Here is a 24,623-nt window from a genome sequence, read left to right as displayed (position 1 = left end):
TCAAATGGGACCTGCGATGGGACCAGGACCCGCACCGGGACTGGCACTGGGACCCGAAATGGGACCTACAATGAGACCCACAAAGGAATCCACAGAGAGACCCGAAATGGGACTATAAATGGGACCCGAAATGGGACCTGCAAAGGGATCCAAAATAGGACCCCAAATGGGACCGGCAATGGGACCTACCATAGGATCCGCACTGTACCAGGACACACACCAGGACCCGAAATGGGACCTGAAATGGGACCCACAGCGCACCAGGACCAGCGAGGGGACCCACAATGGGACCCGCACCACAGAAGGACCCACAACGGGACCCGCAATGGGACCCACTGGGACCACACTGGGACACACAGTGGGACTGGCACTGGGACCGACACCAGGAGCTGCACAACGAGATCTGCAATGGAACACTCACTGCAACGACCCCCTCGGGTGCTCCAGGACTGGGGCAGGGAGCAGGGCAGCAGTGTCCTGGGGAAGTCACTGACCCTTAGGGTATCACTGAGCCTTGGGGACAAGCATCAAGCCCTGGGGACGGACACCGAGCCCCTGGGGAAGTCACTGAGCTCTGGGGACAGGCACCAATCCCTTGGGAGAGGCACCAAGCCCTGGTGACAGGCAGTGATCCCTGGGGACAAGCAGCAACCCCTTGGGACAGGCACCCTCCCCTGAGACAGGCACCAAATCCCTGGGCTGGGCATTGAACAGGTCGTTGCTCCATGTCAAGGCACACGTGGGAGCAGTCAGGAGGGACGGAGTAGGGAGGAGGTGGTGGCTGTGGCTGTAGAAGCCTCCAGGACCTCATGAAGGCCAAGTGCTGGGTTGAGTTTGGGCTATCACATTACCTCTTGAGGCTCCTGTGGTCCCAGGAGGGAACACCTGCTTTCCCTGTCCCAGCTCTGGGCTCTAGAGCATGTCCCAGCACCACTGCCAGACCATGGCACAGCCCAGGGTGGGAGAAGGTTCCATGGCCCTGGTTAAGGGGATGCTGAAGGGCAAATGCTTCCCTGTGAGCCCCCGTGGAGCGCACACATCCACTGGGTGCCAACGTCTTTGGGAACCAGGAAAAGCACTGATGCCACTGGGGTTGGCCCCAGGGCTGCCCCATGGTGGGCTTCGTCATAGGAGTCTGATGCCAGGGTGAGGCCGTGCCACTACGCCCGGCAGCGCCGCGTGGCTTGTCCAACTGCTGGGAATAATTTGGGAAAAGAAAATGCACTGCAACATTGACCCCTGGAAGTTTGCCTTCTCCTTAAGCTGAAAGAGGGGAGATTGAGATGAGATCTTAGGAAGAAATGTTTTCCTATGAGGGTGAGGAGGCCCTGGCCCAGGTTGCCCAGAGCAGTGGTGGCTGCCCCATCCCTGGAGGTGTTCAAGGCCAGGTTGGATGGGGCTTGGAGCAACCTGAGCCTGTTGGAGATGTCCTTGCCCATGGCAGGGAGTTGGAACTGGATGATCTTCAAGGTCCTTTCCAAACAAAACCATTCCATGATTTCTATGATCCACAGCCTGGACACGCAAGGGGGGCCACGTGCTCCCACCCCACTTTGATTTGAGTCTGTGGGGAGAAGCAGAGCTCTGTGGTGACAGGAGGTTTCCCTTGGCTGTCAGGAAGCCCTTGCAGCAGTCCGCGTGCTGCAGGAGGACAGGGCAGGCTTCCAGGGCTGGGGAGATGGACGTGTGGTGGCCTTGAGACGCTTTAGGGCAGCATTGCACAAACATGAGGGTCACACACCTTAAACAACCCAGACAAGACCTGGGACACAGACTTCCCAGTGAGACATGGAGGGGGAAATCACACGCATAAATACGTCTTTATTTTCACATAAGCTGAAAGCAAAGCCGGATTTTGCGAAGCCTCTTCCTAATCCTAAGCCTCTCCCAGAGCCAGAGGGGCTGTGCACCCCAGGGACCCCCACACGATGCTTCCCCCGGCTCTGGGGACCGAAGTAAACCAGCAGCATCCGCTGTGCAACGGGGAAGAATTGAGCGCAACGGGGAAGAACCGAGTGCCCCGGCAGCTCCGTGGGCCCAGGGTGGATTTGGAGGCCAATGGATTCCACGTGGGGTGGGACTCCCTGGGGTAAACTCGGTTGCGGGGTAGGGAAAACCCCGCCTGTAGGACCAGGGCCACTCAGCCAATAAGCGCAGCGGCCCGGAGTGGAGTGATTCTGCATCACAGCTCAGGGCCCGCGATTACATCATGTCGGTCCTGCGGGGATGGCAGCGGGGCCACGTGGTTGCTCTGGAGTCGCTGAGACGTTTTCCTGAGCGCAGGCTGGGAGGAAAACCGCAGGGATGAGAAAGAAAACAAACCGGCCCCGAGATGGTTGGGATTTGGCTGCCCAGCTGGCTGGGCAGGCTCGGGCGGCTGTGTAGGGCTCGGGCGGCTGCGTAGGGCTCGGGTGGCTGCGTAGGGTTCGCTGTTGGCATGGAGCATCACCCTGAGCTGCGTGCGGCAGCGAAAGGCTCTGGGATGTGCTGCCTCTTCAGCTGCAGAGCCCAAACGCTGCAGCCTCGGGCACCCAACGGCGCAGCCCCTCTCCTGCTGCCCCCACGCTCAGCTGGTTGGACTCCCCCAAAACGCTATGCCCAGCCAGATGTGAACCCCCAGATGTTTGCTGGCTGCCAGCACACCTGCGTCTTGTGCTGAAAGCAGCCCTGCCCACCCAGGGCTTCCTGACATACCCTGCTCCTGGCCCGCAGCATCCCTTGTGCTCCGAGGTTTGTTTTGCTATGGCAGAGCACAGCATTAATCATTAATATGTGTCGCAAACACATTCAAAGCCTCTTCTCTCCTTCACTACCTGTAACTCTGCTTTGTCAGCTACCCCTTCCCGAGCCACGGCTTGGGTAAACAGGCAGCTGACCCCGGCAACACGCCAGCGTGTCGCGCAGCCCCTGCTCAGGCTTGATTTACCCTGGGGTGAAATGGGAAAGGGAAATGCACGTGTGGTCACTTCCCATTCACACCGGGATCCAAACTGGGTGCCCAGTGCTGAAAGGCAGTGACACACCCCCTGGTCAAGACTCAGCCCATACTGGGCTCTGCAGCACCGGGGCTCAGCAGCAGGGAATTGTGGAAGCCCCAGCCCGCGCTGGGAGCCTGCATGGTCTCTGCAGGACCCTGGGTAGGTTGGGAGACAAGGAAGCCACACTTTGTTTGGGGAGTCAGGAGTTACCAGTGGCTGGAGAGGCACAGGTTTGAAATATCCCTGCATGTTTATCCTGCTTTGCATCCACTTTGGCCACTGTTGAGATGGGAAGAATTGAGGATTTGAGGGATCTTTGCCTCATGCACAACCGCAGGGCTCCAGCAGCCGCTGTGCCACAGCCCCTGGGAAGGGAGGAGAGCCCCATGCCGGCAGCCCCCCCCGTACAGCGGTGGAAATCTATGGCCCTGTGCTTTTAGTGTGATTTCTGCTCTGTCAGGGCAGCAATACCTCCACACCTTTCTCAGCAGAGCCAGACCATGAACTTACCCGAATGTATCCGACACAGAGTCAAGCACGTGATCAGTGCACCGGTAAACAAGCCAGGGCAGAGCTGGATTTAATGCATGCTAATCTGCAGCTCCGAGGAGGGAAAACCCATCTTTCAAGCTGTTCCACACATACTCCTTCCCCAAAGCAGCTTTTAAACCACAGACCATTAGTTTTGATCTCCATGCGCGAGATGGAATGCACCATTCTGACAAACTGGTTCAGTTTCAGCCAAAGTAATGCCATATTACTCCAGAGTTCCGAGACGGGCTGTTCTTCCTTCTCCTTTGCCCCTCACAATCACCATCATAAACAACGATGTTGGAGCAAATTCCAGGCTGATGAGTGAGGAAACATCACCCATTGCCTGGGCTGGGAACTGCGTTGCAATGCACAACAGCTCCTTACCCATCACTTTCTGGGTCACCAAGACAGGTGATCCCAAGTAACCCTCTGAGAACCATCCGGGAAGCCCTGCAAGGCGGGCAGTGTCCCATCAAGCACAGAGGTTGTCACTTGTATGCCTGCCTGATGTCAGCCACAAAAGGTGAGCCCCAGATTTAGTGGGGGATGCATCTACCAGCCATGCACAGCAAGATCCACGTAAAGACACAAACAGCGTCTTCCACTGGGGACAACCCTTCTCCTGGTGAGAATACCTGGGAGGAAACCAAGGATTCCCAAAAGCCTGCACCCAACGACAGCTGCAGACCATGTCTGTCCCTCCCTCGTACTGCGTGTTTCAGCCGAGCGGTGAAGCGGAGCGAGATACCAGCAGAGAGACAGACGAATACCTCCTCCAGGTCACACCAGTAGTGTATTTATTGGAGTATCGCACATGCAGGAACCAAAGTAGAGATGATTTCTGGAGCAAGTTAAACAATGGCAGATTAATACAGTTGTATTGTCCTTAACATAAACACTTTCTACGTGAATACAGCAACATTTTAGTGTTGGGTTTCTTTGCTTATTGTGTATTTTGTTTCTCTTTACATACTCAACAGTTCCATCCCCCTTCTCCCCCTAACCCATTCCCAAACAAAAAAATATCCAATATCTTCTGTAAATAAATATTATCCACTTTTATCTGGAAAGCCTACAGCTGTAATATACAGAGAAGCTATTACACAGGTTACATTTGTAGGGTTAATGATAGCTCATAATGACGTGTACAGAATGAGGAGCTCGTACTCATAAAAACACAGAGCAGGGTGGCAGGTTTGGTGTCAAGTTTGCCATGGGCTAAAGAGAATCAGCACCGGAGCTCAGCGTGGCTCAAAAGCCAATCAGCTCGGTGTGAGACGCAGCCTCGCCTCGCTCCTGGATGGAGAAGCGATCTGGAGCAGGGTGCAGGGAGGCTGAGGATGGAGCAGGCAGGCACAGCCCGCTCCAGAGGCTGCTCTTTGGGAAAGACAAGTGGAAGGTGCTGCGTGGGCACCAGCAACGCCTCCGGGCACCTGGCAAAGGGATTCCTGCCTCTTCTCCTCTGCCCGTGGGCATGGGCGCTGGGAGCCCCCAGCAGCTGAAGGGTTACTTCCACAAAGGCTATAAATCTACTCACTGATTGCCTGCTTCACTATTTCCAGAAAAATAAGCTGTCCTGAGCTGTTTTTTTCCAGGGTAGGCTCTGCAAGCCTTGCGGTTAGCGTTTAGGAGGTAAACAATGACTGAGCTGGATGAGGCTGGCCTGGGATGGAGATAGCACAAGCAGTTCCCACTCCATGGGACTCCCAGCAACCACGAGAGACCTGACAACTCATAAGGTGAAACAGGCTGCTGAGAACGCATCTGCGTTCACTCTCCTGCTCTGCAGGGCCTGTGCTCATGGGTGAAAGCAGGAGAGCATTGAGTAGAGAGGAACAGGACAAGGCTGCGTGGGTCAGTGCTGGGGGAGCTGGTGGCAGCTCACAGAGGGGACCACCACCCCGCCCTGGGTCTGGAACCACCACCCGGATCTGTTCTTCCACCACTGGAGGGAAACATCTCGCTACCACAGCCAGCTTTGCCTAGCCCTCCATTGAAAAGCAGAAAGAGCAAACGTATCCCAGGAAAATTAGCCGAATGCAGTCCAATGCATGGAAACCCCCGCTAAAATCCTTCTTGAGCTTGGAGGTGAAAAAGCAGCCTTGAAAATGGCAAAGCTGCTTTGATCAGAGCATTTCAGAAAGGGAGGCTGTGATAATTGGAAGGGGAAAGGTACGTGGGAGGCTACGCGAGGGTCCATGTAAGGACCAATCCCTGCATCGATGCTGTTCCCTTTAAGAGACACCGTGGTATATTTTTATGAGCAATGCTCCTATGAGCCTTACCTACTTACTAAACACCCGAAATGTCTGTACAGCACATTGTTATCAATTACACCTGATAAAGATACAGCTGAAATCTACACATAACAATTAAAAAACCCGAAAGGATATATTTAAATAGAAACCACTCATTTTTTACATCTCAGCACATGAAGGGTTAACAGAGGAGGTTAAAAAACACACTGGAAAGAAAATATATTGACAAAATAAATATTTTGACCTAGAATAGGGCATGATTAGAACTTACAAAGGACCCCAATAATAATTTAGTGTCATTGAGTGTCAAGCTGTGATTCTTAATATGCCTAGAAAGCGCTGGGATGTTATTCCTTATGGAAAGTGGATCAGGCTGCAGCTCCACTCCTCTTCTCACAAGCGTCGGAGCCATGCAAGTCCTCTGCCCACTTGCGCAGAGGAAGCACTCAGAGTGAAAGAGAAGGAAGAATAAACCAAGAAGTTGGTCTTCTGAAGTGAAAAAACCCTTCCCTTTCCCTTAAAGTTTCCACCGCTCAGGTTTTCTGCAGACCACAAGAGGATGAGGAAGATGAGAGATCCTGATACAGGACATTAGGGAAGCTCTAGCATAGCTCTTAGTTAAAGGTTTGGGCTAAACCACCTATTCGGCCGCACTCTCTGTCCCCCCATGTTCAGCCTGCAAGAGCCAGGGTGGTGGATCTGGCTCCAGATTTAACTCACGGCAGGGTCCCACCAAAAGGATGTTTAGCTGCTGCCCCCCGGCTCGGCACACACCGCCCAAGAAAGGCATCTCCCACGCGCTGCCCTGCTTCCAGCAAAGCCGCTGCTCTTGCTGACGGCACCTGCCAACCCCTGGGAGCAGTGCCCTTGCCTTCCAGCAGACAACGCAGGGTGTTAGGGGGGACCATGGGGTGCCTGAGGCTGCAAGCACAAAAGAGTCCCTCGAGTCATGCCAACACACGCTCCTTATTTCCCCTCAGCCCCAGCCTTCTTGTTTCATCTCGTTCTCCCCCTGGTTGGAGGGAGCACTCACTGACAGCTCTGTATGATATTCCAGAAAGGGACCAGATTCTCTCTAAAGCGACAACTTGGAAGTCCTGGGACAGATTTAGCAGAAAGAAGCAGTGTTACCAGCACGCTCCCGCACCCCTTTTTGCTTAGGGACTGAGAAGGTAGGGCCAGAAAATCCGCAGCAGTGGGACTGCAGGGGGCTTGGTGACAGTGCTGGCGTTGTCCCTGCCACTCAGCATCATCTGACAATGTCCCCATGCTTAAGCAATGCGATTATTTCCTCTGGCTTGGCAGGGAAGCTGGATTAACATGCTTAGAATCACCTGATGTGGCCATTTACAGGGTCAATGTGTTTCAAGGATTTAGAAGGGAAAATACACGCTTAAAACACCTACGGAGCTTTTTGCATTGACAGGAATACCAACAATTCATTTTGGGCTGGCAAGACTGCTTGGGCAATCACCAGACAAAGTCTGAAATCAAATCAGCATCACAACAGAAGCTTCCTCAGGTTTCTGAGAGCTGGTGACCACATCTGACACGCTGCAGGAAGGTAGGGTCTGGCAGGACGGTGTCTGGCAGGCAGTATCTGAGCACTGGGCTCACCATGTTTAACAGCGAGAGCAGTGGGCGAGAGCAGCAGTGCAACCAAAGCTGACTGTCCTGGCACTTTCCATCAGCCACAGAGATGATGGAATGGAGAGAAACTCTCTGCAGAGCCACACAGGAGGGCTTCAGCTGACGACTGGGCCAGCAACTGGGGAGAAGAGGCAGCTTGAGACCCAAGCTATCTCCATCCTTACACTGATCTTCCTTGTTTGCTTGCAAGCCACGCTACTTTCTGCCCAGTGCAGAACTGACGGGGAGCAGCGAGCTCCGGAGCAGCAACCAGGGGCCAAGTCAGGGCAGGGGGGTGGCAGAGCAGCCTTGCCTGGGCCCAGCTACATACGGAGGGATCTCGGGAGAGGATGCAGGTAGGGAACAATAGAGAGGAGAGACTGAGCAGAGACAGCGCAAGGTGACATCTGACCTAGGATGGCCTGGAAATCTTACACCAAACAAAGCCTCCCTCTGAAGATTAATGTGACCACTCTCAAAGACCATCAGTGCTGCAACTGGGCCATTTGGTAAAAGGTTTTACGTGTCACAACCTACCAAAGCGTGGCATTCCCTAGAAAGTATGCTATGAGCTGAAATAACTATGCTCAGACAAAAGCTTCTACCACTTTCACATTAGCAGTTTATAGCGCAGCTTCTTGGTCCAGAACAACTTCTGAAAGAGCTTGACACCCATCAGCATCCCAGGAAGCTCAGACACACCAAGTCAGAACAAAGTGGCTGCCTGCCTGAGACATCGAGAGCCTCGAGGAAGAGGGGCTGGAGCACTGCTGCCTGCACAGGCATTCATCTGATAAAGGGTCTCCCTGTCAGAGCAGGAGATTCTCCCTGCCATGAAGTGTTCAAGCTCGCGGTTTGATCCTGCCATCTTGCACCATCGACTTCCCACCAAGGAACATGCTGGGGGATGCAGCGATGGCTGGAGCTGCCTGCTCCAGCTCTGCCTGTCAGCCCAGCAAGGCAGGCACAGATGCTGGAATCCCTTCTGGCAGCTCCAGGAAGAGCAGCACTCTCGGCCATGCTTCTGGCAAGCAAGGGAATACACTTGTTTGCACAGACAGGAGGGAGACTGCAGCCCCGCAGGAGCTGGGAGTCAATAAAGTGGCAGCGGTATCGAAGGACACGCCAAAAATTACAGACAGCTCAGCCACAATCATCCAACACTTTCTCAGGCCCAAACCTAGAAGGAAATGAGGAGTTTCACCTCCAGCGCAGGCAGGGATGGCTGATCCCTCCATGGTAACCATTTCCCTCTGCGTTCTCCTACAAGCTCTGTGAGGTTTGCCTCTTCTTCTCATACCTACCACCAAGAACCAGCATGTCTATCCTACCAGGCACGGCAGGGAATGCAGGAACATCAGGTCACACCCAGCCCATGGGCAAGTCTCATCCATCTGCAGGGATGTTCTTTAGAACAGCTGAGACAAATGCAGAGCTCTACAGTCACTGAAGAAGGAATCTAAGGTAAGGAAAAAATAACCTAGCTATTTTAAAAGCAAACACACTAGAAAAAATCCTCGTGTGAGAATGCTCTCCCAAAGAGCAAAATGCTTCATGCGCTAACGTTACAGCATCCATTTAGCTCAGCGTTTTTCGTTCCTGTCAACTGCCAGAGCTACTGGCCATGGCCAACAGACTGCTTTAAAATTAGAGCAAGCCCAGATAAAACACAAGGGAAAAATTACCCTGTGAGATCCAGATTATGAAATGCCGCACAAACTGAGGAAAAGCGACCATCATATGGTACCAGGAGATGTGTGAGTGGGAAGAGCAAAGGATTTTAACTTGTGAAGCACATGTTGAAAGGGGAACAGTTGTTCCTTGCTGCCGAATCCGACACGAAAGCCAATACATTAACATTTTATCTAAAAATAAAGACACGTTCCTCCTGAACATTCCAGCTCAGTCAATTACATGCTGATCGACAGAGCAGTCTACTTGGCAGGACCTGCCTACGGAAGAGGATGATCCCTACATAAATTGAAGGGCAAGGCTGCTCTCTCCCCTCTGGTCTTTTGTTTCAACACAGTGTGACGTACTCATGCATTCTAAAGGGGTTTTCGGCATCAAGAGCTGGTTTTGTGCAGCTGGGATAGGAAGGAGGGGATTAAGCGAGTGCTGGAGAATCGTGGTCTGGCAGGAATAGTGTTGGATTTAAATAGAAAGAGTCAGCTTTGTGGGGGTGGGTTGTTTGGGGAGGGGAAGAAGGAAAAGCAATCTATGAGATGAGGGGGAACGGGGTCGTTGTTAGCCAAGTACTGTGAGAAGACGAAGTGGCCGTACAGCGACATTCGCCTGCCGAGCACGGGGGTGAGAGGGCAGCTAGGAACAATCTTCACAGTGCAAAGAGGGCATCCTCTGAGCGCTCTTGCTTTTTCCTGCTGGAAGGATTTGTCGGAGGGGTAGGGGCTTCCAGAGGAGGGGATGGCAGATTGGGAACCATCTCCGCCGCTTTGGCTCGCTCTTCTAAAAATTTGTCAAACTCTGCAATGCAATAAAAAAGAAGGAAGACAGGTAAGAAAGTGGGGATGCATGTTTAGCCCTGGGGACAGAGGTTAGCAAGGTCTGAAATGCCAGTGCCTGGTGTCCCAACGGGCCGTGTTCGCAGGCACACATGCTTGTACAGCCTGACTTCCTCAGGAAAGGGGACAGACGTCCTTTGAGACACCCTCGCACAGGCAGCAGAGGGAATCAAACCCACGCTACGCCATCGGCTGTGACAGAAGCAGGGAAACATCATTCCAAAGGGCTGAGCAGCTTGGGGACACATTCCTGCTGGCATAAACACAGTGCACAGCCAAGGAAGATGGCAGGAAAACACTTATAGCCAGGAGGGTTCCTCACACCATAAATAGGAACTTTTCACTCTGAAATGCTCTCCTGCTGCCTTTCTGAGTGCAGAAGCATTTGCTGGGGAACATCAGGCTGGAAGAAGTCAGCATCTCAGCAGGGATCAAAGCAGATAATTCAGTCTGCACACTAACCTGAGAAGGCTCATAGCCCCAAGCGTCTCTGCTTACCTTCACTGGTCACTCCTTCTTCCAGTTCATCTCCTTTCTGCAATTGGAACAAAAAGGCACATGAACACACAGGCAGCGCTTCACCTTCACTATTATCTTCTATACACGTTTAATGCAACCAGACAGCTTCCACCATTCCTTTCTACACGCTAACTCTTTGAGCAGGGTGACCTGGGGACATCGCATGGCTCCCATGTCAGGAGGCCAACGGTGACTGACATTTCACTGCTGCAGAACAAGCAGATGAGCTCCAGCTACGCTTCTGAAGATTGCTGGTAGATAGCTAAGCTTCCCCCACTGGCCCTGACTGGCAGTCCCGTGCTGTTTCCACCTCAGACAGTAGGCCTGGTCAAAAACGGAGCTGTGTGAGTCACAATCATTGTACCAGATGCCATCTTTTCTGACAAACAGTGCTTTAAGAAGTCAGGACTGCGGTTTGCATTGTGCCTTCAAAGAAAACACACTATTAGCTGACAAAGGACACATGCCAGAAAATAGTTCAGGGCCAACGCTCCTCCTGTGGGACCTCATTTTAGATGACATACAAAGTATAGCAGCCTTCCTGGTATCCACGCTGTACAAAGACAAGGCCAGAGCGGGCCGGATGAAGGATGCTGATGGGCAGCTAGCGTCTGGCCACAAGATACAAAGGCTGGGCTGTCAGAGAGTCAGTGCGTTTCCATCAGCTGCACGCAGCTCAGCATGTGAATTCCTAACGGTGCTTTTATAAGGAAATTAAAAGTCCAAGAATGCTATGCAGTGGGAGATGTCCCTGCTCGTGTCAAGGGGGTTGGAACTGGATGATTTTTAAGGTCCCTTCCAACCCAAACCATTCTATGATTCTATCTTTGTCAACCTATCAGGATGTCAACCTTGACCTTTGTTAAGTTCTTGACCTTTGTCAACCTGTTGGATGAAAATACTACTTCAAAACCTCACATTGAACCTGCTTTGAAAAAGAAGAGTATTTGTCCCTACCCTGGCTTCTCTACCGGGAGAGTGGGAACCTACTGACTGGCCTCACAAAGGTTTTTGATGCCTGAGCATGAAATGTCATCTAGCATCTCCCAGCTTCCTACAGCACAGAGGCTTCCAAAGGTAGGCACAGCAGCCACTGCTTCACACGCAGAGGTAGTGTTTGTTCCAATGTACCCCAAAATGCGTAAGGATCTAAATAACAATTCGCTGACTTAAGCTGTGACTTCCTCAGCTGGGAAGCAGAGAACTGAACTGAGCCATTAACAAAAAAAAAAGGACAGGGGGAACCCAGAGTGAAAACCAAAAATCCAGTCCAAACCTTCTCAGAGGGCACCTCTCTGCTGCACCCACACACGGTCAGGATGGGGACTCAGGTATCCGGGAGAAAAGAAGCTGGTGCAGTCACAGCTGCACTGCTCGCGATCCCCAGGCTTGTTCAGGCATTTAAGGCACTTCTCTGCTTTGCTCTTTTTAAGCCAGACTATCGAGGTGATGACAGACGCACAGAGCTACCTCAGTATCTCTCCATAAGATCTTCTCTCCTGCTAAATTAATTTAGATGGCAAAGACAAAAGTCTATTGCTTAAGCAAAGTGGACATGCCACATTTACTGTTTCTTTAACAAAATGAGGCCAGTTTTAATTAAATTTGAAAATGACTGTCTGTGCCGAGGCCTGAAAAAACCACCTGCAGCTGAAAGCCAGTGACATTTCAAAGACAGCCACTCAGTCTGCCAAGCTCAAACACTGGAACCCAGAATCTAAGCACTTCAGGCAGTTTTGGAGAGCAGGAGAGTTTTCTTCCTTTGGGTGCAGTCAGCTCCTCTGGTGCCGGAGTGGAAGGCTGGCGTGCCGGAGCGTGCCTGCAGCACTGCTGCCAGAGCCGGGGAGCAGAACCTGAACCCAGCAGCTCCTGGCTAGGAACTGAGGAGGGAATGGCAAGAAGTTGAGGGAGACCTTAAGGAGTAGGGAGTGATCTAGGGACAATCTCTGAAGTCAGAAGAAGTAATAGAAGCAGATGATCCCTAGGGATATGGTGACCGCAAGGGAAAATCAGTACACTAAACCATGTCTAAAAGAACAGTCTGAAACGCAACCCACCACTCATCCCCAAACTGCACTTGATTCACTTGAGTCAGATGCTTGCATTAAAAAAGAGACTGGAATAAACGTGTTCCACTGCCTAAATCAAACATGTTTGGTACAGCAAAACAAACTCCAGCACGAAGGAAAAGCTACTTTTACTTCCATGTTGTTTGTTTAATAATTCTCAGGCAATAATAATCTAGGAAAAACTGAAAGTTATAAACACTGAAGAGAGACTGTTATACATTTTTATGATTCCTATTATGAAACATGATTTATGATTCCTATTATGAAAGATTGCTTGCCAATTTAACAAAGACATCTTGATTTGAAAGGAATCTAAGCCCCGATCCAGCATCTCTTAAAAGCATGCCTCGACATAAGCGTGCACTTAGATCCTGTCAAAGCTGATGCAGCTTTAAACATGCGCTTTAAGTACAGTGGTGAGCACAGAACGACTTCAGCATATGTTTAAACACGGCACATGTCTAAATGCTAAATTTCCTGTACAGTGACCAGAAACACATGATTTCTGGAACACATGCAATTCTGTGATGTTAACATGGGGAGGTGAAAATAAACCAACTCAGGAAAGAAACATTTTGATTGAACTGCTGAACACAATCCTGTTTTCTCCTGCTTGGGTATCACCCTCAAAGGGAAATAAGCTCTACCATTTGGAACTTTCACTGCCTCCTGTTAGGAGAAGTCCCAGTCACTCAGCAATGCATCGAAAGTTCTCCGTACAAGTGCTATTGCCCATGTGAAAAATGAAAATATAAAGAGTCTCACCAAGTCGGTACTGAGCCACTCCTCAATGTCATCCATGACAGAGGACTGTGCAACAGGGATCTAGGGAGTGCAGCGAGAGAACAGCAAGGCAGGCAAAAACCCAAACACATCCACAATCATGGCCACAGAGCGATGGAAAACGCCAGAAATAAGATTAAAACAAAACAAAACAAAAACAAAGATGTGAGATGTGCTGGAAACAAAAAAAGGCAACAAAATATAATTGGCATTTCAAATAAAGAAACACTCGGAAAGGAAATTATGAACAACAAGTCTAAAAAAAACCAAGAGAAAGATTATGGGGAACGACGTGACTCGATGCCAGTGTAAGACGGGTAACTTCTCGACCATGTATTAAAACCATCAATATTGACTGATGATTCTAATCCTGATCGTGAAAAGCTTTTAAGGGTAGAATACTGGATATCAGTTAGGTTTTGAAATATTAAATTTACACCTTTTATCTTTTAAAATGGGTATTAGGCTCAGTGAAGCGTTAGCGAAAAGAGGGGCTCAAAGTCTTCAGGCAATGCTCCTATGAAAACAATTTGATTGTGGCAGGTGGAGACAGTCAGAGCCCAGAGTACACAGTTCTGTTTTCTTCCAGCTCCTCCTCCCACCACAACACCAAGCCTTGGTGAGCCACAGTTTAAAGCCAAAGTGCCTGAGCTCCCCAGCCCCACTCCTCCAAAGGCAGCCCTCGCAGCAAAGGCAAAATCATAGAATCATAGAATGGTTTAGGTTGGAAGGGACCTCAAAGCCCATTCTGTTCCAACCCTCTGCCATGGGGACACCTCCCACTGGATCAGGGGCTCAAAGCCCCATCCAACCTGGCCTTGAACACCTCCAGGGATGGGGCAGCCACAGCTTCCCCGGGCAACCCCCTCACCCCGGAAAACATTTCTTCCTAAGACCTAAATCTCATCTTTCAGCTTAAAACTGTTCGCCCTTGTCCTATCCCTGCACTCCCTGATCAAGAGCCTCTCCCCAGCTTTCCTGGAGCCCCTTTCAGTGCTGGAAGCTGCTCTAAGGTCTCTCTGGAGCCTTCTCTTCTCCAGGCTGACCAACCCCAATCTCTTTTAGAAGAATGCGTGTGCCAGTGAGAAGTCTCAAAGCTGAGGAGGAAGATGGGGCACCACCTCCTGGCACAGGCAGAGGAGGAGAGTACGGCACTCCTCTGGGCTCCGGCTCCAGCACTGGCAATGCCTTGCAGCAAGACTCACTGGATGGAGCCTGCTTGTCAGGCCTCCACGGACAGTTTAATAAGAAGGCAGGGAAGGTTTGCCTCTCCTCCTGCGATAAAACCCTCATGTTATGCTGTGTGACTGCAACAGGCAGCGCAGTGAGTGCTGAAGCACAGCTCTTGCACAAAGCGCTAAAGGCAACTGGGTCAGCTCAGGGAAATTACTGCGTGCCATTAGGCGTAGAATTTCCTGACTTAACTCCACGGCTTAAATACAAGAGGGCTGCAGCAGTAAACAGGAAAACATCACAATAGCTCTCATAAGGACAACCTGAAAAACACTTGGAAAGCAATGTCAGACACGCAAGTTCCAGGTGAGAGCATGGCAGCCAAGCAGCAGGGCTGGCAGGCAGAAGACGTCATGGTGCTGGAGAGGCTCTCCAAGGAAGAAAAGGTGTCAGGGGTTGTCCATAGCTTTGCCTGAAACCTCTCATGCGAAGAAGAGCTGAAAGAGGCTCTGCAGATGAATTTTCTGGTGAGATGCGTTTTTCTCGGGGACTTCTGGCAGAGGAAGACAGACAGACAGATGCTGGACGGCACAGGCAGTAGCACAAGCTGACACTGCATAGCAGAGCTCCTCAAGAAGTTTTTCTTCTGATCAAGTGGCCCTTTGCACTGAGGAGGATGGCTAAGCCTTTGCTTGAGGTGAGGTCTGCTAAGGTAGGTTAGTCATGTCCAAGGAGTGGAAATCCAAGGTTCCACACAAAGGTGGGCTGATGGCAGCCCCACATGCCAAGAGAGGCACCGGGCTGGTGGCTTGGCTCCAGCCCTGCAGGCTGACGGACAAATTGCACATGACCCAGGAAGGGTCAGAGGTACAAGCTGTCATTCTGCCTTCAGCTAATTCATGAAGATCCCAAACAGAAAATGAGTTCCTGCACCTTCCTTTGGAATGGGCTAGCTTTAGGATAATTGACTCTTTTTAATTTGCAACGGAGAGCTGAATCATGCATGCACAATGCTAACACAGTGTTGAAGCTGCTGCGAGCTGGCCCCGATGGTCATTAATGAGAGGAGGGCTCTGGAGGCATCTTCCAACACATTCCTTCCCAAAGACAAGTTGCATCTCGTAGAACTGGCATGTTAGTTTAACAGCTCTGGAAAATACTGGCTTCAGCGATACAAAGCAAAGAATTTATTCAGCCTACAGCAACCTAAAACCTACTGCAGAAGTTTCACTGCTGTCTCTCTCCTGTATTGCTTAATAAGGAATGCTTTGGAAGGTGTAGCCTTCAGAGCTGTTGGTCAGTTTGCATCTCCGAAAGGTACTTAAGTTTCTTTAAGGATAAGGAAATCTGCATGGAGAGGAGGAAGAAAACAGCAGGTTTTTTTTTTCTTTTCTGTGAATAAAATAAGGGCAGCTGTTCCAAAAAGCATAATGGTGCTGTGGTCACTGCGTTAGGAGGAACAGCAATCCAAATCTTGGTTATCCTGAAAACACAACAGATGACTGAGCAAGTAACGCATTCCTGAGAATCGCAGGACTCTTGAGTTTGCAGGAGTCCTCGGAGAACAGCTCAGCAGTGCTGGGTTTTGTAAGATTGAAAAAAAAAAAAAGGGAGTCGGGGGAAAGAAGAAAGGAATTCTGCTTTCAGATAGACCTACTTTATATGACAAACAAACAAAAGCCTCCAAAGTGCAAGAACACTTCTCGCAGGTCACATATAAGCAGCAGAGAGCTGTAAGATAAACATTTGAGCGTGCCAGCCGTTTGCTATTCAGCACTGACCTTTTAAAAAGCTTCCCCCATCTTCCAGCACACTTACAGAAAAGCCAAGGGTTTGCATTTATCGCTCCTTCCATGCTCAAACTTCTGATTTACTTTCCTCAGACTCTGAGCCCCATTTTCCCCATAAATCATGGGTTAAATATACCAGGTTTAATTTGTTCAAGGATAAAGAAAGAGGGAAACTCTCAAGAGTAACTGGAAGTTTTAAAATAGTGTTGTACGATTTCTATTTCATTTCAAAGTGACCACACACAAAAGCTCTTTTTTTTTTTTTTGCCAGTCCGTTGTGTATTTGGCAAATCTCCCCCTTCCAGAAGCCCTAAATTGAAACGCAGAGGGGAGTTTTGTTAAAACTAATCCCCTACAACACAACAGAAGCAATGTGAAAATGAATTAGCTGGTTTACACATTAAAAAAGACAACAGTTTCTGGGAACAAACAGCAGTGGCAGCCAGAGACTTCATGGAAATGGCTCCAGAATGGGCTACTGTCTCGTTAATACTTTGGTTATGCAAACATACACGGTCTAGTGAAGCTCTTGGTCTTGGCAAAGCAGCTCTCTAGATAGTCAGCGCTGGCTGCAAGAGCTGTTTTTGTAGCGACACGGTGCTTTCTCTTTTAAAGGTCTATACTCAAAGTAAATGGAAATCAAGTCACAACATATTTTTTGGGTAGCTGGCTTTAATTAAAAGTTGGGCTTCTTGTCCAAATTCCTTCTTTATTTAGTCTTTGGAAAATCCTGCAAATGGGATCATCTCAACAGTCCTGAAAGGGAAATGGAAAAGGAAGGCTGGGAGAACAAAAGAGAGTGTTCAGTCTCACAAAACCCACCAGAACCTGGAATTCAAGTTCATACATCTAAGTCAGAGTGTGTTGGTGTTCTCACTGGCAATCAAAAGCCAAAGAGTATTGCCAATATATCTCCTCAGAAGTCATAAAATCCAATATTCTACCCTTAAAAAGACATTTTTAGGTTAATATTATCACATTTTATTTCTATTAAAAATGATCCCACTGGAAAAGAAGCAGGTACGAAACGACAATTCAGGTCTCTAGGTGAGCTCATTAATGTTCTTAAAATGTTTAACAAGGTTCATGCTAATTGTTGCTAGACTACCGTCTTGTAGTAGCTTAGTTAATCCCACTTCTTTCTCACATTTAACTGAGCTGACACCAGTACTTGGTTAGTTGCTATTCACTGTCCCCCCATTAGTTAGCGATAGTAAAGGCAGGGCTGTCGCTCCTACGGCAGCAGAACGACAGCACTAAGATGCACACTAGCGCTCTACTCCAGCTTACAACTGCAGCCTTACCATCTATTTAAAGCCGTTGTGATCTTGAAATAGCTGCCTGGCCTCAATATTAGAACACGTTTGACTTCACATGTAAGGATTTAATTAGCTACGTGATTACTTGTAACTGTGTTTACACGTAGATGGGGAAGGCAAGAGCTCAGGTGCAGGGTGTTCCCCAACACAGCCTGTCGTGCCCGTACAACAACAAGCCAGTCTGGATCTGAAGGCACATCCAGTCAGCGACAGCCTTCGTTCATGTTGGGCTATCAGCTTGTCCTTGGAAAACACTCTGTAAAATGTAAAGCCTGGATAGGTAATGAAACCCACGGGGTCTTCAGGACAAAGGAACTCCTGCTTGCCTTCAAAAGAGAGAGGGGTTCTACCACACGGAAGAAATGAACACATGTTTATTTCTCAGTCTGTCCACAATTCAAGCACCTTAATCTCCAAGAAGATGCTGTCTTTCAACAGTCTCATGTTGCCCAAGATATTCCCAATCTTAGTCCCCATCTCTCTATTGAAGGCGTACATCACGGCATTCCACTTTGTTACTGATAACAACATCTCAGCAAAGGTTTCATTTAATTTTCACTCCCGTATCTTTACTACAGAGAAGAATCTCCTCACTAGCCAGGAATGCTAATGGTGGCCAAGATGCAATGCTGGAAGCTGTTCCTATCACCTTCTGTGAATTCTGATCCGCTTTCATTCTTCCCCTGTCACAGTCACAAATAACGCCTGTCGTAACAGGGTGGCTTAAGCAACACCTGCTTCTTGCTTCGGTAACAAACACCCATTCAGCGTGCAAGTGGAGTGATGGATTGTTCTAGAAAATGAATACATTCATGCAAATCTTGATAGCTGCCCAAACTGTTGAGAAGGGAACTGGAATTACCTGTTCTAAAACATGGTGGACTTACGCTAAAGTCTGTTCCTAAAAGCTACTGGTACAGACTGCTGTGTGACACCAGCATGGCCTAACTCGCTAAAAACTACACCTGCAATCAGATCGAGTACAGGAACAGCTCAGCCAACGTCTCTAATTTGTGTCTGAACCCCAGGAACGTTTTCTGTGGATATCATTCAGTCTACGCTAGTTTTGTAGGCATAGCTGGAATGGACAGACATGCGGTTTGTGTCTCCATGGTCCTGGCATCACCTTGCCAGCAGTACATGAGCCTGAAACAGAACCAACGCTGCCAGATTCGCTAGGAGGATACACACGGAGCCCTGAACGAGCCTCCCCCTGCAAAGGCGAACCAGGATGCACAGAAATCGAGGGGGAGGAACTCAACATTAAGTTTCAGTGTATTGCACTCTGCTAAGAATAACATCAGGTGACGAGGGCAGAACACCCTCTCCGTGGTCTCAGTGTTGTACCGGCACAGGCAATGGCCATGTCAGCTCATCCCTCTTTCCCTCCTCATCTCAAAAGTACAAAGAATGTGCACATCAAGTTAATATCTGAGATACTAGTTATTCCGCTGGTACTGCAAATGCTACAAGGTCGTATTAATAAATACGGTTAAGAACTACAGCCAGTTAAGAAAGAAACCGAGTTAATTATTAGTTTGGGTTTATTTTACGTATTTCTCTCTCATATTTAGCACACAAACAAGGTGACAGGCTTGTAAGAGCAGCGACTGGCTGGACAGTCAGACCCCCTTCCCTCCCCAAATTCATACACCTCTGTAAATGCTGCAGTATCCTTTTTTCCAGACTGAATAATCACAAGCCAATGAATGAATATTGTGTTTGTTTTTTTAATAAAGCAGTGGTGTGAGTGGTGTGAACAGCAGGGGTGCCGATTTCATGCTTCCCTGCTCTTGTAAACAGTGGAAAAGCAAAGGAGAGGAACTAACTCAATCACTGGATTATTCATTATGGATGAACATCTAACAGTGGCACAGAACATCTCCGGCTGCCACAGAGCCAGCGAACAGCAAGAGCTTCTCAGAACCACAGTCAACAGAGGCAGTGGCAGAGCAAGCGCTGCTCACTTTATGGCTTTTCACTCTCAGATTATGAGCTCTGGGTCTCCAACAAGCTCTGAAATAAACTCTAGCTCCCAAGGACAAGCACCTCCAGCTGGGCTTACCCATGCGTGCTGGCAGGCACAGGACAGCTTCTAGGTTCTTGCACGGGCAGGCAGACATGACAGCATGCACGCATCCAACCTGTGCATGCACCAGCCCTGCAAACCACTGCAAATTCACAAAATGCCCTTCAGAAATAGTCCGGGTTTGCCCTAAGTCTAGAAGAATAAATGCAACACTTTTCACAGAGTTGATGTACTTTGATATTGCACACCCTGAATCTTCTCAACTTTAACCCCTGGGACGTTGCTCTTTTTAAGCACTGGGCAGTTTAGCCTGGGACACTCAAGGCTTTCCCCAGAGTGAGCTTTCTCCTGCTCCAAATGCCTCCTGATGCCCAGCCCCACCTCAGCCCAAAGGGAATCCTGTACCTCTCTGCACTCAGGACCATCTGCGCCACTCTGCGCTCACCACTGCCAGGACCATCTCAGGAGGACTTGGTACAGTCAGGTCACATTACTGGTACTAATCTCAGACACTTAAAGTGATGGATTATGTCATCCGAACAGAAAAAAACTGGTGTTAGAACTTGGCTTTAAGGTACAGCTGAGGCTATTTTTTACCTGCCTCTGACTTCTAGGCTCAAAGCAGGCTTTTGAACTTCTCTCTGCAAGCACATTGATGAAATACAACTTCAAACAAGGTCAGAACGTGCAGAGATTCAGTGATCTTCAGAAGCTTGATTTTATCAGAGCACTGGCATCACTAGACACAAGAATTAAATCCTTAAAGCCAGAAACACTACTGTACCTTTTGGAGTCTGAATCCTAATGCCATTGGGGTGGAAGATGTCAATCTGGGTATCAGTTCTCCCATCGCCCTCCTTTCATAAAGAACTATCCCTACATTACTCAATTCAATGAGGTATGATCCTGGAACTTCTGTGTTTAATCCAGACCAAGAACTTAAGCACTACCAGAAAAGGCTGCTTTAAAGACACATAGAAAGTGTCCTCTTTATGAACAAAATCCATGAGACTTGTGTTTATCCCTTGAAAAGTGGATACTGCATAAATAAATCAAGACAGTATAAGGAACCAACGGATCCCTGAGCCTCTTCTGAGGTGACGTGGGATCCTACAAATGATTCAGTTGGTTACAGGCCTTTGCACTGCACAAACCAGAAATTGGTGCAAATCTTTCCCTTTGCCCCAGGTAATGATGTAAGTGGTACATAAACTCCTTGTACTGTCTGATTTCAAATGGTTCAGTAGGGCAGGACGAGAGGTGAATGGAGGACGGTTATTCTAGGTAAAGGGACTGGGGTGGGCAGCAGGAATCGCTTCACTGGTGAAGTCCTCACCATTCCTTGTGTAATTAGCCACTTGTCTATGGGCTCCATGTCTGAGTTCCCACCTTTACCTCTCCTCTGTGTTGAGAACAGAAAGGTCCATAAAGAGAGAAACCACAGCAACAACCCATGATAAAGTAATACAACAGCAGCAAGTTAAAAACTTCACACACATACACACACACACACAGAGTGGCAGCTTCCAGCAGCAGCCGCATCCCCCTCTGCTGCCTGTCGGCTCCTACCATGGATGGACAGATCTCTCCCCAATCTCTGTGATTCCTGCAGACACTTTACAGAATTTTGGCACTTCCTCCACACTGATATTAAAAACTGATGAGCAGTGAGGCTGATGCTTGTCATCTTCTTAGAAGAAGAAAAAGTGTAGGCTATACAATCCAATAAACCAATCAGACTTTACTGGCATCAAACGCTAGAGTTTCCCTTGTTGAGGAAGCTGAGCTGCAGCACACCCTGCTCACCTCCTCGATCTCAGCAGACTCTGCCCCAAACTCTAACTGCAGGACAGCTCTAGCGATGGTGTTGAGCAGGAGGGTAAGGAATGGCAGTTTGCCGCAGTGTTCTGGCAGCTTTTCAAACTGCCCCTCTCCAAGAGCGGCAGAGGTTAAAAGGACCGCTGATGCATCCAGTTCCTCCAAGCAGGTTGCAGACTGCATGGCACAGCAACACAAAGGCTCTCAAGACAGCTCCTTGTCCTTCAGGACCTCACCTCTGAGCCAGACCCGGACACAGAGCCCTCTCCAGCTCTGGAGAGGCTTGCTTAGGACTGGCAAAGTGCTGCAGCTCCAGCCTGTCGGCCCTGCCAGAACTGGGCTAGCTCAGCAGAGAGGCACTGTTGTGTTTATCTGCCTCCATCCAGATAGCTGTAAACCTAGGATAGCTCTCCTGTCCTCGTTACCACAGAGAATGGAGATTCCAGCTGTAATCTTTTATGTTTCATTTCAGTACTTGTGCTGAGAAAAAAAAAGGGGGAAATCACTCCAACTTCATCTATTGTCTGCGTAACACTGGAGGATTGTTTCTTGGACACCTCTCCTCCCAGTCGTGATCACGCAACAACTCTGTGGCAACAAAAGCAATTCCCAACATGGAAAAGCAATATTAAGAAAACAGGGTATTTTTAGCTCGTCTTGTTTCCAGCTGCTAAATCATATTAAAAGACAGCTAATGCCACGTGACCAGCCATCTCTCCACAGAAGTTTCTGAGAATGACTACATTAGAAACATCGGATGTGCTGAATTTTACCACTGGACTGTGCTGGAACAAGACATGTGTGAAGAATGTGTTGCGAAGCTTTTGGCTCCTCCCTAGTGCTGTTCTTAAATTAGCTCTCTACCCAAATGAATGCATGTCTTTCGTTTACAGAGCACTGCCAGGTTTTTGCTACACATGCTGGGGCTGGTAACTTTAGGAGTTTATTTTTTATTTCCTTTAAGAAGAGACAACCACAAGCCTCACAATGCTCCACAAAAAGCAGTGTTTACCAATTACTAAAAGTCTGCATTTCCAAACAAGCGAGTCTGATTACATGATATAGTCATCAGGACCTTTGAAAAGAGGCTGAAAGTCTCCACAACATCTCAGAGCCCAAAGTTCCATAACTCATAAAGCATTTGCCCCCAAAAACTTTGACCGTCAGATTAGCTTAGACACAGCCCTTTGAACTGACAACACTTGGGGCAGAGCAGCAGCTACGCTGGTGTGAATGACACATCCTACTGGTGCCTCGAGCAGAACTGGCTGAGAACAAAAGTGTTAATAAATAAGGACATGACCCCATGGCCACTAGGGGAACACAGCCCCCCTGACCAGTAGCTAAATGCAAGCTCCTTGGTTAGACAGCAACAAAGAGCAGAATCTCAACTCCTTTCCCAGGTCCTGCCAACAACACAGCTCAGTCATACTGAGGGCTTGGGCTGTCACACTGGCGTCAGAAATTCTTCTCTCACCCCTCGTAATATACTTCTGCCCCTGCCTCCCTGTGTTTCCCCCTCTTCCCTCAGTACTGCTGGCTTGAGGTTTTGTAGGGTTGGGCTTGAAACCGGTCACAGGGCTGACCTGGGTTATAAATTACCCTGTTTTCAGGAGGAGAGGGAGAGGAACAGGCAGACAGATTTGTGGGGTGGGGGGATGCTCCATAAGAAATCGCTGCCAAAGCCCTGCTACCACTGAACTATGGCCCTGGCAGGCAGGCAGCTGTGATCTGACCTCAGCTGGCTCTGAACTCAAATCCCGCCTGGCTCAGAGCGCAAGCTGCCAGGCATGCCAGCTGCCCTGAGCACTCCCATTTCAACTTATGAAAGAACCAGGGCGAGATCAACCAGGGCACGGGGAGACAATTCTGCCCAGAGGGAGGCGTGTACATGCTGCCCTGGCTTTCCCATGCTACACTGGCTCTGCCGTGCTCCCTAGTGGTCAGCACAGACCAATATTAAACCAGGAAAAGCCTCTGAACTTACTCCCTCACGTCAAAACTTACACATAGCTGAGTACAAAAGAGCAGGACGGTTTTAAAAAGCAGGGTGATAGAAAGGGGCTTAGAGACGACATGAAAGCTCTTTTCACTTTTGCCTTCACCAAGGTATGCAGACAAAGCTGGCCAAGCTCACTCTCTCAAACACGTTTCTAGTGTCAGCTGCTGTGAGGTGACAGCGCATGGGCCTCTTCTGCCCACCCAAGACAGCAGGAGCCTGCCCTGGGACAGGCAGAACAGACTGCATGCAAGGGCAGTTTATGGAAAGGCACGCAAAGCATTAAAAGTCATTTCTCTCCCTGTAACTTGCTCATGTATCTGTGCACTTAAGAGCAAAGTCTCAAAGATTAGGACTGCAACAGCTTTCATAAGCAAAACCAAACCAAACAAATGCACGCCAGTGTTCACAGGATATTCCCTACTTATTCTTTGCAGCAGTGATTCCAGTCAAAGAACTGGAACCCCAACAGGCAAGCTGCAAGAACACAAGAGAAATTACTCTGTATGATTTTCAAGTCTTTTGGGCCGGTGTGCTAAGCAACAGCTCTTTAGAGCTCATTACTGAGCAAGTACTTGCTCCTAGATATCAATTTCAAAATAGCCAGTACTAGCATGTCGCTGGAATACAGAATGAGAAGTCTCGGTCAAAGCAGCTGCCCACAGCTTGGATTCCACACACAGCTTCAGATAACAAAACGCAGAGCAACGACCTACCCCTCCTGTGTTCTGTTTTCGAACATCCAGGGCAGACGCCAGTCCTTTGACAGCCTGTGGATCTTCATACGTCACGCTGAAAGAAAGGAACAAACCACAGAGCTAGAAGGAAGTCCAGCAGTCATCCATGCAGAACACAGTCGCTACTCTGATTTACTCCCCTGGAAATCAGAAAGCACATTGTTTTTCTTAACAAGACTTCAGGTCTAGTAAGCGCATTCCAAGACGGCGTAGTAAGTGCATTCCAAGAAGCAGAGTGTGCTCTGTATAAAGACCTTCCCTCCATTTCAGTAAGCACGTTAAAGCAAAAAGGATAAGACTGGCATTATGAAAGGTAGGCAAATAGGTTAGGAGGCACTATAAGCACATCCAGGAGCCAGCAGGGGACTCTGAAAAGAGGCCTGATTACAGATTACATTTTACAAAGCTCTGAAGATGACATTTGGAAGCCTGAACTGGATGCGTGCATGGGGGGGAAGGCAGAGAG

The 24,623-nt window shown here is 49.1% G+C and overlaps 1 protein-coding gene across 3 annotated transcripts in view; it reads right to left on the bottom strand.

The window, feature by feature from the left end:
• Positions 1–7,853: 7,853 nt before the first annotated feature.
• The window catches only part of TOM1L2 (target of myb1 like 2 membrane trafficking protein), a 55,507-nt gene continuing 38,737 nt past the window's right edge, over positions 7,854–24,623 (bottom strand). Inside the window, exons 12-16 of one of the 3 annotated variants that reach the window (XM_054080475.1) lie at positions 24,137–24,212; positions 20,940–21,005; positions 13,275–13,334; positions 10,420–10,456; positions 7,854–9,883 (exon numbers count right to left, since the gene is read on the bottom strand). In XM_054080475.1, the coding sequence (XP_053936450.1) occupies positions 9,735–9,883; positions 10,420–10,456; positions 13,275–13,334; positions 20,940–21,005; positions 24,137–24,212 (388 nt within the window). In that variant the 3' untranslated portion in view covers positions 7,854–9,734. The remainder of the gene's footprint in view (positions 9,884–10,419; positions 10,457–13,274; positions 13,335–20,939; positions 21,006–24,136; positions 24,213–24,623) is intronic. The other 2 variants (XM_054080477.1, XM_054080478.1) reach the window with 2 other exon arrangements.

The sequence above is a fragment of the Cuculus canorus genome, chromosome 15 (assembly GCF_017976375.1).
Source record: "Cuculus canorus isolate bCucCan1 chromosome 15, bCucCan1.pri, whole genome shotgun sequence".
Taxonomy (NCBI): domain Eukaryota; kingdom Metazoa; phylum Chordata; class Aves; order Cuculiformes; family Cuculidae; genus Cuculus; species Cuculus canorus.
The sequence above is the reverse complement of the archived record's forward strand: the minus strand, read 5'-3'. Positions and strand labels throughout refer to the sequence as shown.